The 13,547-nt window shown below is 47.7% G+C and overlaps 1 protein-coding gene across 1 annotated transcript in view; it reads right to left on the bottom strand.

Moving 5' to 3' along the window:
* Positions 1–4,853: 4,853 nt before the first annotated feature.
* The window catches only part of OLFML2A (olfactomedin like 2A), a 32,980-nt gene continuing 24,286 nt past the window's right edge, over positions 4,854–13,547 (bottom strand). Inside the window, exons 7-8 of the mRNA XM_084797958.1 lie at positions 11,074–11,259; positions 4,854–9,673 (exon numbers count right to left, since the gene is read on the bottom strand). Coding sequence (XP_084654084.1) covers positions 9,072–9,673; positions 11,074–11,259 — 788 coding nt within the window. The 3' untranslated portion in view covers positions 4,854–9,071. The remainder of the gene's footprint in view (positions 9,674–11,073; positions 11,260–13,547) is intronic.

The raw sequence follows: 13,547 nt of genomic DNA, 5'->3' as shown, positions 1-13,547 counted from the left end.
GAACTTTGGAAGAGCAGCCAGTGCTCTTAACCTCTGAGCTATCTCTCCAGCCCCCTAGATTTGCTTTGTAGACCAGGCTGGCCTTGAGTTACCAGCTATCTGCCTGCCTCTGTCTCCCAAGTGCTGGGATTAAAGGCATAAAATCTTTTTAAAAAGATGGCTTTAAAAGCCGGGTGTGGTGATGTACACCTTCAATCTCAGCACTTGGGAGTAGAGGCAGGCAGATTGCTGTGAGTTTGAGCCTGGCCTGGTCTACAAAGTGAGTCTAGGACAGCCAAGGCTACACAGATAGACCCTGTGTCAAAAAAAAAAAATGGCTTTAAATAAAATCATCAGGCACAGACAAAGGAATTTAGACAACCCTTAGAAAGACCTACAAAATATACTCAGACACACAGAGGATTTTATACAAGAGCCTACCACACCACTGCGTAAAGACCCCTTGCTTTTACAACTTAAAAAAAAAAAAAAAGAAGCCGGAATAGTGGTGCACGCCTTTAATCCCAGCACTCAGAAGCCAGAGGCAGGTGGATCACTGTGAGTTCAAGGCCAGACTGGTCTACAAAGGGAGTCCAGGACAGCCAAGGCTACACAGAGAAATCCTCAAACAAAAAAACAAAAACAAAATAAAGGAAGTGATTGCTTCCTATGATATGCATTCATCCTATATGAAGCAGATATTAAACTTATGGGCAACTCAAGAACAGAATTATCCCCCAAGACTAGAAAGATTCGGCAATAGCAATATTGGAACCTGGTCCTTAGTTACAACGGCAATCATGGCAGAAAGAGATAGCTAGGGCCATAGAACAATGAAATCAGGCCAGAGGTATTGATATTTTCCAAGATCACTTAGTAGGTGAATATGCTGATTTACAAAGGCAACGGTTTTTTCTACAAGTAATTTAAAAAGAAGGCCTGGGTCAGTCTACTGGGGTTTGCAGAAGGCGTGGCAAATGCCAGCACTGGACCAATGACTGGAGATCAACAAGGGATAGGCAGGGTAACCTTTTGACATGAGCAAATGCCCTAGAGGGCCTCCCACAGTCCTCCATATCAAATTCAGTTCAATCATTCCCTGTCAGCATCAGAAACTCATGCACGGAACAATTAAAAGATCTAACGCCTGTTGTTAAAAACAACCCTGCTCTGGATGTAATCAAGGGCAGGATAGCTTCAGTAGATAAAAACAAAAATTCAGAAGAGACCAGAAAACAAGTATTTTGGCAAAATGCTATAAATAATCAGAGATCTAAACTGAAAATACAAATAAATGGGATTGAAATTGAACGTTTAGTGGACGTGGGAAAGGATGTAACAATAATTTCAGCAAATTCTTGGTATCCAGATTGGCCTCTTCAGGAGGTAAATATTCAGCTTGTAGGGACTGGAACTTTTTTTTTTTTTTTTTTTTTAGACAGGGTTTCTCTGTGTAGCTTTGGCTATCCTGGGCTCCCTTTATAGACCAGGCTGGCCTCGAACTCAGGCCGATCCACCTGCCTCTGCCTCCCGAGTGCTGGGATTAAAGGCATGAGCCACCACGCCCGGCTAGGGACTGGAACTTTATCTCAGATAAAAACAAAGTGCAAAATGGGTCCAATGTATAGGGCCAGAAGGACAAATAAGAAAATTAAAGTTATGTGTGGTTAATATGTCCATGAATTTATCAGGATATGATAAAGGTATTATCAAGAACAGTCATAGACTGTTCAGGTTGTACATTAAAAAAAAAAAAAACAACCCTGTCTCAAAAAACCAAAAAAACCTGTTGAATTAAATCAGCCTGCATATGTATGTATGTGTGTGTGTGTGTGTGTGTATACATATATTTGTGTGTGTGTGTGTGTTGTTCATTTGTTTTGCTTTGTTTTTGAGACAGGCTTTATCTGTCCTGAATTCCCTTTGTAGATCAGGCTGTCCTCAAACTCATGAAGATCTGCCTCTCTCTCCTCCCCAGTGCTGGGATTAAAGATGTGTGCTACCACACCTGGCTAATCAGCCTATATACTTTAAAGATGTGTTATCCCCAGAATGGAAACCAGACTATATGTTATGTTGGGGAAGAGGTTTTTGTCTTTGTTTCCGCAGTATTCTGGCCCAGCACTTCCTCCTCCTTGGTGGCTGGATTCTCATCAACCCTTTGGTTTGGTTTCTTCCTAGGACGGAGTCAGGACTTGCCAGGGGTGGAGATTTCCGATCTCTGCTAAATATGTTTGCCCCACCCCATCCTCTCCATCCCAACACCTGCCCACCCACTTCAGTTCCTTTCAAGATCTTCCTGCAGCCAAGCTGGGAAGGACTCAGGTAATTGCACAAATGTAACTCCATCTTGTGACTAGGTCAGAGTTTCTGTCTTTCAGAGTTCTGTAAACAAATTCCTGGAAAAGCCATAGCCCTTGGGCAACCAGTCAGAGATGGCCAGGACACCTGGCCCAAGGAAGATAAGGTTGCTTAGCTACCAGTTTGAAGATCTCCTAACTCCTGACCAGAGTCACGTAGCTCTTAACCTCCGAGCCATCTTTCCAGTCCAAATATAAGGCCATTCTTATCCAAACCTCCACAGTAAATGTAGGTGTGAGTTGATGGAAAGGCCTTGCTGGGCAGGATCTTGGGCCTCAGAAGAAGGGGCAGTGAGGATAGTAACAGGCCTGAGGGCCTGTAGTCCAGGTTACCCAAAGCCTGGACTCTGGGCCATAGATCAGGACCATAAGTCAGCCCTATGTATGTTGAGGTGTAGCCCCAGAAACCCCTGAACTTCAGGAACAGACCCTAGCTTCCTGATGTGGCAAGGGTTCTACAGCTGCAGAAAGAAATAAAGTAATGCCTAGCTGAACATATCCAAGGATACGTGTGTGTGTAGGAGCTGGAAAGATGGCTTAGTGGTTCAGAGCACTGGCAACTCTTCCAGAGGACCCAGGTTCAATTCCTAACCACCACATGTCGGCTTACAACTGTAACTCTGGTTCCAGGGAAATCTGTTGCCCACTTTTATCCTCCAAGGGCACCAGGCATGTATATGGTGCACATACGTACATGCAGGGAAAATACCCATGCACATAGAACAAAAACATGTGAATGTTTATAGAAAGTGGGCTGTCTGTGTCTGTGGGAGGTAACTAATCCATCAGGTACTCCGTGACGGTATGTATCCAAGCCACCATAGGAAGGACAATTAGGGCCAGGATCCTGGAACTGAACTCAATACTTCAAAGCACTTTTACTGGCTGAATCTTCTCAGAGTCTCTTTGTTTTGTTTTTCTTTGCAGTGCTAGGGGTGGAGCTCAGGACCTAGGGAGTGGTAACCAAGTGCCCCATCACTCAGAGCCCCACTCTTTTATTTTTATTTTATTTTATTAATTTATTCTTGTTACATCTCAATGGTTATCCCATCCCCTGTATCCTCCCATTCTTCCCTCCCTCCCATTTTCCCCTTATTCCCCTCCCCTACGACTGTTCCTGAGGGGGATTACCTCCCCCTGTATATGCTCATAGGGTATCAAGTCTCTTCTTGGTAACCTGCTGTCCTTCCTCTGAGTGCCACCAGGTCTCCCCCTCCAGGGGACATGGTCAAAGGTGAGGCACCAGAGTATGTGAGAAAGTCAGACCCCACTCTCCACTCTACTGTGGAGAGTGTTCTGTCCATTGGCTAGATCTGGGTAGGGGCTTAAGGTTTACCGCCTGTATTGTCCTTGGCTGGTGCCTTAGTTTGAGCAGGACCCCTGCAGAACCCCACTCTTTACCTTCCTTTTAAGCACAGGGCAGGAGGCTGGTCTGTCTGCCCAGAGGCCACAACCTGGAAAGGCCCAGCGATGCCTGAATTCAAGTGGCTTCAGCCACTGTCTAGTCGTGATTATTGATACCAGCTTTCTCTTTACTACTATAAAATTAAGTTTTCTCCTTAAAATTAAAAACAATTGTTTTGCTTGGCTAACAGCTTACAAAAGCTTATTTGGGAAATAGAAGGATTTCCATAGAAGGAATGGAAGCATTTGTAAGAAATAGAGAATCAAAGGATTGGAAAGAAGGCTCAGTGTGAAATACCACTGGCCACACAAGCCTGCAGATAGGAGTTCGAATCTCAGAACCCACATAAAACCTAGGTACAAGCTGGGCTGTGGTGGAGCCACCATTCCTGCTTCCAGATTCTTTGAGTCTTTCCCTGACTTTCCTCAGTGATAAACTGTTACCCAGACATGTAAGAGAGATACACTCTCTCCTCTACAAGCTGTGTTTGATCATGTTTTTATCCCACCAACATAAGCCTAACTAGGACAAATATACAGAGAGACACAGTGGCTCATGTCTACAATCCACTCAAGAAACAAAGGCAGGAGAATCAGGAATTCAAGCCATCCTTTGAGTCATACAAAGTTTGAGACCAGCCTGGTCTGTAAAGGGAGACCCAGGACAACAAAGAATAAACAGAAAAACCCTGTCTTGAAAAACCAAACAGCACGCCTTTAAATTCAGCACTTGGGAGGCAGAGGCAGGTGGATCACTGTGAGTTCGAGGCCAGCCTGGTTTACAAAGAGAGTCCAGGTCGAGGCTACACAGAGAGACCCTATCTCGAAAAACCAAAACAACAACAACAACAAAAAAGAAAAACCAAACAGCAAGGTGGTGGTGGCGCACACCTTTAATCCCAGCACTCAGGAGGCAGCGCCAGGCAGATCGCTATGAGTTCGAGGCCAGCCTGTCCAGGACAGCCAAGATAACATAGAGAAACCCTGTCTCAAAAACCCAAAAACCCAAAACAAACAAACCAAAAAAACCCCCAAAACAACAACAACAACAAAAAAAACCCCAACAACTTATTAAATATATACACTATGATAAGGACACAGACTTAGACATACTTATTTGTTTATTTTTATTTGATGCTGGGAATCAAACCCAGACCCTCACATAAGTTCAGTAAGTACTCTACCCCAACTCTAGTCCACAGACCTTAAGATTTTAAAGCCAAGCTTTCAGTCATTTATTATTATTATTATTATTGAGATAGGGTTTCTCTGTATAGCTCTGGCTGTCTTGGAACTTGCCTCAAACTCAGAAATCTGCCTGCCTTTGCCTCCCAAGTGCAGGGATCAAAGGCATGCACCACCGCATGCAGCTGTAGTTTTGGGCTTTATGTATGTATATGCCACTCTGTTGCAAAAAGGTCTTGTGGCACCTTACAAAAATATATAAAATACAGTAGAATAAAACTAAATTAGGGTAAAAGGTACATGCAAAAAGCTACAATGAAGCTGGCTAAACTCCATACAAGTGTTTAAAATGATCTCAAACTTGTCTTTGAGCTTCTTATTGGCTCAAACTAAGGGAAAAAAAAACATGACTACTTACAACAACTGCGGGCTTTGGTTTAAAGCGATCTAATTCAGATCTCACCTCTACATGCTAGATACCTGACCCTGAGCAGATTGCTTAGCTTCTGTGAACTTGAGGTTCATAACCTATAATGAGAGAAAATACTGCCTGGCAATGTTGGGGGTTCCAGGATGGACTAGTGAGACTGCAGGTCAAGGTGACTTTTGTTTTTTGGTTTGGTTTGGTTTTTTGAGACAGGGTTTCTCTGTGTAGCCTTGGCTGTCCTGAACTCACTTTGTAGACCAGGCTGACCTTGAACTCACGGTGATCCGCTTGCCTCTGCCTTCTGAATGCTGGGATTACAGGCGGGCGCCATCGCGCCCAGCTCAAGGTGACTTCTGATTCTGGGAGGTGCTAGGAGTTCTCCTGAAGCCGTCTGTGCTCTGTGGGTGAGTTAACAGCCCTGCCCAGCCTGAAAGGGAAGGGCTGCATGGAAGAGGCAGGCTGGAGACTAACCCACTCCCAATTCCCTTGTACCCAGGACTCTGACAGACACACCGAGACATGCACTGCACCACAGAGGTCTCTGATGCGGTGGGGAGAACAAGACCGACAGGAGCCCCCAGTTGTCCCCATCTTTTGCACTGCCCCAAGAGAGCAGATTGGGTTCAAGGACTGAGAAGCTGGAAAGGCTGGGATGGATGGAGCCCTTGCCATACGTACCTAGCACCCCTACACCCACTCAAGGCCTGGCAGTCTCTGGAGAGGAACCAATGATGGAAGCCGAAGCCCCTTTGCCTATAGAGTTGTTCGGAGACACAAGATGTTTTGTGCTTATGAAAAGGTCAGTGGGCAGTTCTGTACAGCCCAGGCCCCTCCTCCTATGAAGTACCTGTTGCCCGACATAATACAACCCAACGGATGTGTGACTGCACACTTGTGTATATGCGGTACATAAACCTACGTGTGAATATATGTGTGTGTATGCAAGAGTGCTATGTATGTGGTGTGTAAGTGTGTGGAGGTGTCTGTGAGCATTTGTGTGTGTGGTAGCGGGAGCCAGGTTTCCTTTAGAGCCCACCAATTGGCAGATCCAGGCTCCTTAACAAAAACCCTTCCTTGCTTTTCATCACCAACAAGACAAAATCCAATTAGGAACCATGTCAGAATTTCCTTGGCTGTTGGTTTATACAGTTTTGTTCTAGACAAGGCTGGATGTGTCCACCCTCCTTGCCTTGGCAGTAAAAGCCCTATAGAAGCTGGCCTTTTGGGGGGAGGGCACTCTTCCTCTAGCTGTCTTGAAAAAACTGCAACTACCAGCGCTTCTGGGGCTTGCTACCAGCATGGCGTGAAGATGGCAAAGCTCTTACTCTGAGCAGCCTTGAACCCCTAGCCTTAGCTAGCAGACAATATCGCTGTGTGATCTTCGGTAAATTCCTCATGGCATTGTCCTCACCTAGCATGTCCAGCACCCTGACGGTTCTCAGATAACAGTGACAGGTTACCTGATTTGGAAACCTGGCCTTTCCATTACTGACATATGTGACAAGTGACTTACTTGGGAAACAGTGTGCCCATCTATAAATGAGGAAATGAACCATGTTTACCATACAACACACAAAGGACTGAAAACAGAGGGGACCCAGGAAATGATTGGGGACTACAGCAGGCCCTGTGTCCCACCCCAGGAAACTATGCCACATGTTTACTTTCCAAAACCAACATGTTCTAATGTTCCCTTTTCTTGGGCTGCTGCAGAGTTGCCCAAGCACCTCTCACATGGTTGGGCTATGACATCACACAACAACAAAGCCTTGGAAAGACCCACACCCAGGGCCCAGGGAGAGGCCCGGGCCTCTAAGTTTTGTGAAGGAGGCTAGAAGAGGAGCCAGTGGTGGTCAGCTGGGTGGGGGAAGCTGGATGTGGCTACCGCTGTGAGTCAGACCCGGCTGGGCTGGGTGTCACTGTCCCTCTTTATTTTGGGAGTAAGTTGTTCCTTAAGCAAAACATCACCCGACAATGTCCGGGAGAAATGAAGTTTGCACAGAACCCAACTCTCCCTATCCAACGCTGCACAGAGGGATTTCATAACAGGGCAACTGGTCTTCCACTGCAGATATCTTAGGAGTGGGCCCAGGGTACAAGGAAGGGCCAAGGGTCTAGGTAGGGGTCAATGGCAGACACCTTCAAAGGTGCTGGAGGTCTGTTGCCTTAGCAAAGCTGTCTTGGTATAGGGCTTTTCCAAAGGAGATCAGCTATGCCCCCCCCCCCCCCGCCCCGTATGACCCCACCCCATACCGTAGAACTGCTGGGACCTATATTTTATTTGGCAAAAACAAGGAGATGGGCAAAAGAACTTCTCTCCAGCTTTAAAAAGCTGCCTTGGAAGGTCTTGTTCTCAGGCCTGTCTAGGTCTGGAGGCGTTGCAGCCACAAGCAGCACCAGGGAAGCTGCTAATCCCACTTTAGGGTAGCTTAGACATGTCCACTTATGTGTCCACAGTCCCGAGTCCTATGTCAAAGTAAATGCTGGCACCAAGACCCCAGTCTACCCTTCCCTGCTTCTACATCCTGGCTTTGTCCTGCAAACTGAGAAGGCCTAAAGTTTCCACTGAAGCCCTCTGTCCTGCCTCAGCATCCTAGGATTCAACATCACCCAAATGTCCAGATTGGTTTTGGTTTTTGTTTGTTTGTCTGTTTTTCGAGACAGGGTTTCTCTGTGTAGCATTGGCTGTCCTGGACTTCCTTTGTAGACCAGGCTGGCCTCGAACTCACAGAGATCCGGATTAAAGGCGTGTGCCACCACGCCCAGCCAAATGACCAGATTGGGATCAACAAGGGAGAGAGGGTTCTTGTTCAAACTTGGGGCCACCCTCTCCAGGGACAAAGACTCTTAGGAATCCCTGAGTGTATGAACAGACTGGCTTTAGGGGCACAGAAAGGACCTCAGCTCCCAAGGCTTTGGGAAGGGCTAAGGAAGGAGTCAAGGCCTAGTGGGTGGCCAAGACAAGGGCTTCTGGTACAGGAGTTGAGGTGGGAGGAGCTTAGGCCAGCACCCTACCCTGCCAGAGCTGAGCTGCCTACACCTTCTCAGCTGTTGAGAAATGTCCAAGGGACTGGGCGACAAGAAGCAGCTCCAGAGGGAGGGCCATTGGCCCAGCCAGTGTTTGCTTCAGGGTGTGGTTACTGCTAGTGACTGTGATGGTGAACTTCTGGAATGTGGACAGACAGAAGAGCATGGGAGCACAGGGGCTGACCATAGATCAGGAGGCTCTAAGATCAAGGTTACCAGTATTCAGGCAGAAGAAAGGCCTGGAGCTGCCAAACACCAGTGCGTGGGTCACAAAGACCTCAGGCTTTGCAGAGCCCTGGGAAGGGGTCTGAGGATGGGAAGAGCTTGGTGAGGTCATCTCATCTGTGAAATGTGGCTATTGTGAGAACATAGCCTGACCTGCTCCAGCTGGGATGTTGCTCCTTTGGGCTTCAGTCACCTCATCTGCTTAATGGAATTAAGGACCTCTGCCTCCAAAGGAAGCAGTACAAAGAGTCCAAAGGGTAGACACAGGAAAAGTCCCCAGCACAGCATTCTGCAATGGAAGCAAGTATCACCTACTGGGTGCTGAGAAAGTGCTGTCCTTGCTGCCACCAAAGCCAATACCTAGCCTGGGACACACTGGCTACTGATACTTAGATCAGATGCAGGAGTTTCTAGGGACAGCTCATCCTCCTCTGCTGCCCTCCCTTGTGAACAAAGGTCCCCACTCAGACCACAAAGTGGAGGGTATAGGTGAGCTGGTGGCCGTTGTCCCAGGCATAGAGGACCCGCTCCTTGGGGTTGTAGTCAACCTGAGTGGTATAGGAATACTCATTGAGGAAGGGTAACTGTGGGTGAGCATCAGTGCCTGTGTGGGTGTCGAAGGCATAGGCCACCTGGCCTTCCTGCTGGTTGTAAGTGTCCACAGTGTACAGGATGCCGCACACCAGGAAGCAGTTCCCATAGGAGTTCCTTCTCAGCCGTGTTTTCCACGTGGTCTCCCGGTGCACAGAGAGGTCTCCAGGGTCCAGGCGGCTCAGCACAATCACCTCATGCTGGGTTTCTTGCTCATCCACGGCTGGGTAGATGACCCACAGGCCGCTCTCGTCCACAGCAAAATCGATGTCCGAGTGGCCACGCCATTTCCAGGGTGTGGTGTCCTCATAGACCACATCAGGCAGCAGGGCCCAGGAGGCCACAAAGCGCTGGCGTAGGTCGTATTTGATGATATTCTTGGTGAAGGCACGGTTGTAGTAGAAGGCGCCCTGGTACACAACATGGCCTGTGCCTATCCAGTTGTAGGGTAGCTTGTACATATTACTCCACCGGCCTGCATATGAGAAGGGGGGGTCATATCAGGGTACCTTGTGCTGGTTAGTCTGACACATCCTAGAGGAACTGCCCAGCCTGTGAGAGATTGTTTTGCTTGATGATGGATGTGGGAGTGCCCAGCCCACTATGGGTGGGTACCAGGCCTAGCCAGGTAGCCAGGGCTGCAGCATAAGGAGGCTGGCTGGGCCAGGGGGAGTGGTGCACGCCTTTAATCCTGGCACTCAGGAAGCTGAGGCAGTGGCAGATCTCTTAGTTTGAGGGCAGCTTAGTTTGCTGAATGAGTTCCAGGACAGACAGGGCTACACAGAGAAGCCCTGTCTCAAACAAAAGCAGAGAGGGGGAGAGAGAGAAAAAGAGAGAGAGAGAGAGAGAGAGAGAGAGAGAGAGACAGACAGACAGACAGACAGACAGACAGACAGACAGACAGACAAAGACAAAGACAAAGACAAAGACAAAGGCAGGCTAAACAAACCATGGAAAACAAGCTAGTAAGCAGCACTCTTCCTCGGCCTCTGCATCAGTTCCTGCCTCCAGGTCCCTGCCCAGCTTGAGTTCCTGTCCTGACTCTTTCAGTGATGATCAGAATATGAGAGTGTTTGGTTTTGTTTTGTTGTTTTTTTGAGACAGGGTCTCTCTGTATTAGCCTTGCCTCTCCTGGACTCACTTTGTAGACCAGGCTGGCCTCCAACTCACAGCGATCCACCTGCCTCTGCCTCCCGAGTGCTGGGATTAAAGGCGTGCGCCACCACTGCCCAGCTCAATATATGAAATTGAGGAGCTGGAGAGATGGCTCAGAGGTTAAGAGCACTGGCTGGTCTTCCAAAGGTCCTGAGTTCAATTCCCAGCAACCACATGGTGGCTCACAACCATCTATAATGAGGTCTGATAGATCTTATCTATAATGAGAAGAGAGTATGTGTGCCTGCTGGATCACATGCAAGCAGAATACTATATAAACAATAAAAAAATAAATCTGTAAAAAGAAAGAAAGAAAGAAAGAAAGAAAGAAAGAAAGAAAAAGAAAGAAAGCGTAAGCCCTTTCCTCCCTAAGTTTCTCTGGCATGGTGTTTCATTGCAGCTATAGATACCCTAAGACAGACATACAGGCTATTGGCACAGAACACTCAGCAAGTGGGAGCTCACTATTCTTCTTGACAGCAAGTCACACTCACGAGGCAGGCCCCCATCTACCTCCTGTGGCCCTGTATTCAGTTCCCAGCAGTGAGTAACAGGGTTCTCTGAGCCCCTAGATACCCTTCCCTGAGGCAGGTGGATCCCTGGAATGGGCAGGGTGGACACTGAAAACCACAGGCACAGGCACAGGAAGGTTGAGTCTCATGGGAGACCCTCCCCGGGCCACCCACCCCCTATCCCCTCCTCCCTCCCAGCTTCCCCAACCTTGTTTGAAGTTTTCCAGGTTTCGAAACTCCACCAGGCTGTTTCCATAGTAGTAGTTGGTGACGTAGATCCGGTCATCAAGAGCTGCAGGATCCTTCATCCAGGCACCCTCATGGCGCCCGTAACTATGGTGCTTCACAGGGGGGTCCACAGCTCGGAGGGTGCCCTCACAGCTGTCCTCCCTACCTGTGGAGAGTGAAGGGTACAGCGTTTGGTACACAGAGCCACTAGCACCAAGCCAGAACAGTAGGTCTCGGAAGGTGATCCGAGTCCATCTTGGATGCATACCTATTCAAACCCCCACACCATCTTTGTTTTGTTTTGAGACAGGGTCTCTGAGTAGCCCTGGCTGTCCTAGAACTCGATCTGTAGGCCAGGCTGGCCTTGAACTCAGAGATCTGCCTGCCCCTGCCTCCTGAGTGTTGGGATTAAAGACACACACCATTGTACCTGATTTATCCAATTCCATCTTAACTCTCTTGATGGTTTTGTTGGTGACCTTTGGCTTATGAGCAAAGCAATGCCTGATCGTTGCAAAAAGCATGAACAGTCAGAGAGGAGGACAGAGGAGATGCATACATTTCGAGAACCCAGCATCTGACATATGTAAAGACAAAACGGTCCATCTCAGAGAAGCTCAGAGTAGAAAGATGGGTAATGATTGGGAGATGCGGGCCAAACCTTCAAAAATACAGTTTGACAGAGCAGAGGAGTTCAAGGTATTTCCAAATGCTTGCTAATACTTGAAGCTGGCTGTTGTGGTGAATGCCTGTAACTCTCCACAATTGTGGAGGCTGTGAATTTGAGGCTAGCCTGGGCTCTATATTGTCAAGCCAGTCAAGCTGCATAAAAAGACCTTGTCTTTTGTTGTTGTTGATTTTTTGAGACAGGGTTTCTCTGTGTAGCCTTGGCTGTCCTGCACTCGCTTTGTAGGCTGGCTTTGAACTCACAAAGATCCGCCTGACTCTGCCTCCCAAGTGCTGGGATTAAAGGTGTGCGCCACCACCGGCCTGCTCAGAGAAACTCGTGAATACGTGGTACTTCCTTCCCTTTCTTCTTCTCTTGTATGCAGTCACAGACATTTAAGAAACTGTGATCCTTCCTAGTACGTGGTCTTATGTGTCCTGTTTTCTCCTTCCACTGACTGATTTCCCACATCGTTAAGTACCCTTTTACTGATGTGATTTCTGGGTCCTTCCAGGCCACCAGACAGCTGCACCCTTTAATTTATTCAACACCAGAAACTGTGTTGGGAGGAAATCACATTAGTTGCAGCTGTTGTCCGCATTGTTTGTGGATCCTTCTGGAAAGACAAGTGTGAAGGAGATAGCACTTGGGCCAGAGTGAGGAAGGATCAGAAGGTTTATAATTATACAATCTCGAGCCCTTCAGGAGGACAGATTTACTGAGAACAATGCCTACTGTGTGACACAAACTGTAGCTATAAATGTGGACATAAAAACAGCCATGGACAGATGGCTCAGAGGTTAGGAGCACTGGCTGCTCTTCCAAAGGTCCTGAGTTCAATTCCCAGCAACTACATGGTGGCTCACAGCCATCTATAATGAGATCTGGTGCCTTCTTCTGGCGGGCAGGCAGGTGGATTGCTGTGAGTTCAAGGCCAGCCTGGTCTACAAAGCGAGTCCAGGACAGCCAAGACTATACAGAGAAACCCTGTCTCGAAAAACCAAAACCAACCAACAACCAACCAACCAGAAAAACAGCCAAAGATGCTGGGGGTGTAGCTCAAAGATGGGGCTGGAGGCCAAGGGCTCAGTCCTAGCACCTTGAAAACAAAACAGCCTAAAGAGAGGTCTAAAGAAATATAACAGTGGTTGGATTTAGTGATAGGGTCCCAGGTTGTATTTTAAAGAGACTTTGATGCAAATACACATTTTCCATAAAGGATCCTGGGATAACTATGTTAGGTTATGAGATGGCAAACTTCTTTCCCGTTGTTTTTTTTTTCCCTTCTTCTTCTTTTTTCTAATAACTCCTTAAAGATGCAAAGCATGAGCTGAGAGATGACTCAGCAGCTGAGAGTGCTTGCTGTGCACCTGGAGGATCTGTGTTTGTGTCCCCCACACACCTGTAACCCCAGCTCTCAGGGGCACAGAGGCAGGAGAGTCGCTGGAATTTCCTGGCTTTCAGTCTAGCCAAGAAAACACAAGCCACAGATTTTGGGAGAGACCTTGCCTCAAAAACTGAATAGAGCCAGGTGTGGTGTCACACGCCTTTAATCCCAGCACTCAGGAGACAGAGGCATGTGCATCACTTGTGAGTTCAAGTCCAGCCTGGTCTACAAAGGGAGTCCAGGACAGCCAAGAGCCAAGGCTACACAGAGAAACCTTGCCTCAAAAAACAAAACAAAACAAAACAAACAAACAAACAAAAAATCGAACAGAAGCCTAGCATAGTGGCACATACCTTTAATCTCAGCACCTGAGAGGCAGAGGTAAGTGGATCTCTGTGAG

Source organism: Acomys minous, assembly GCF_964271855.1.
Source record: "Acomys minous genome assembly, chromosome: 10".
In the NCBI taxonomy this organism is placed as follows: domain Eukaryota; kingdom Metazoa; phylum Chordata; class Mammalia; order Rodentia; family Muridae; genus Acomys; species Acomys minous.
The sequence above is the reverse complement of the archived record's forward strand: the minus strand, read 5'-3'. Positions and strand labels throughout refer to the sequence as shown.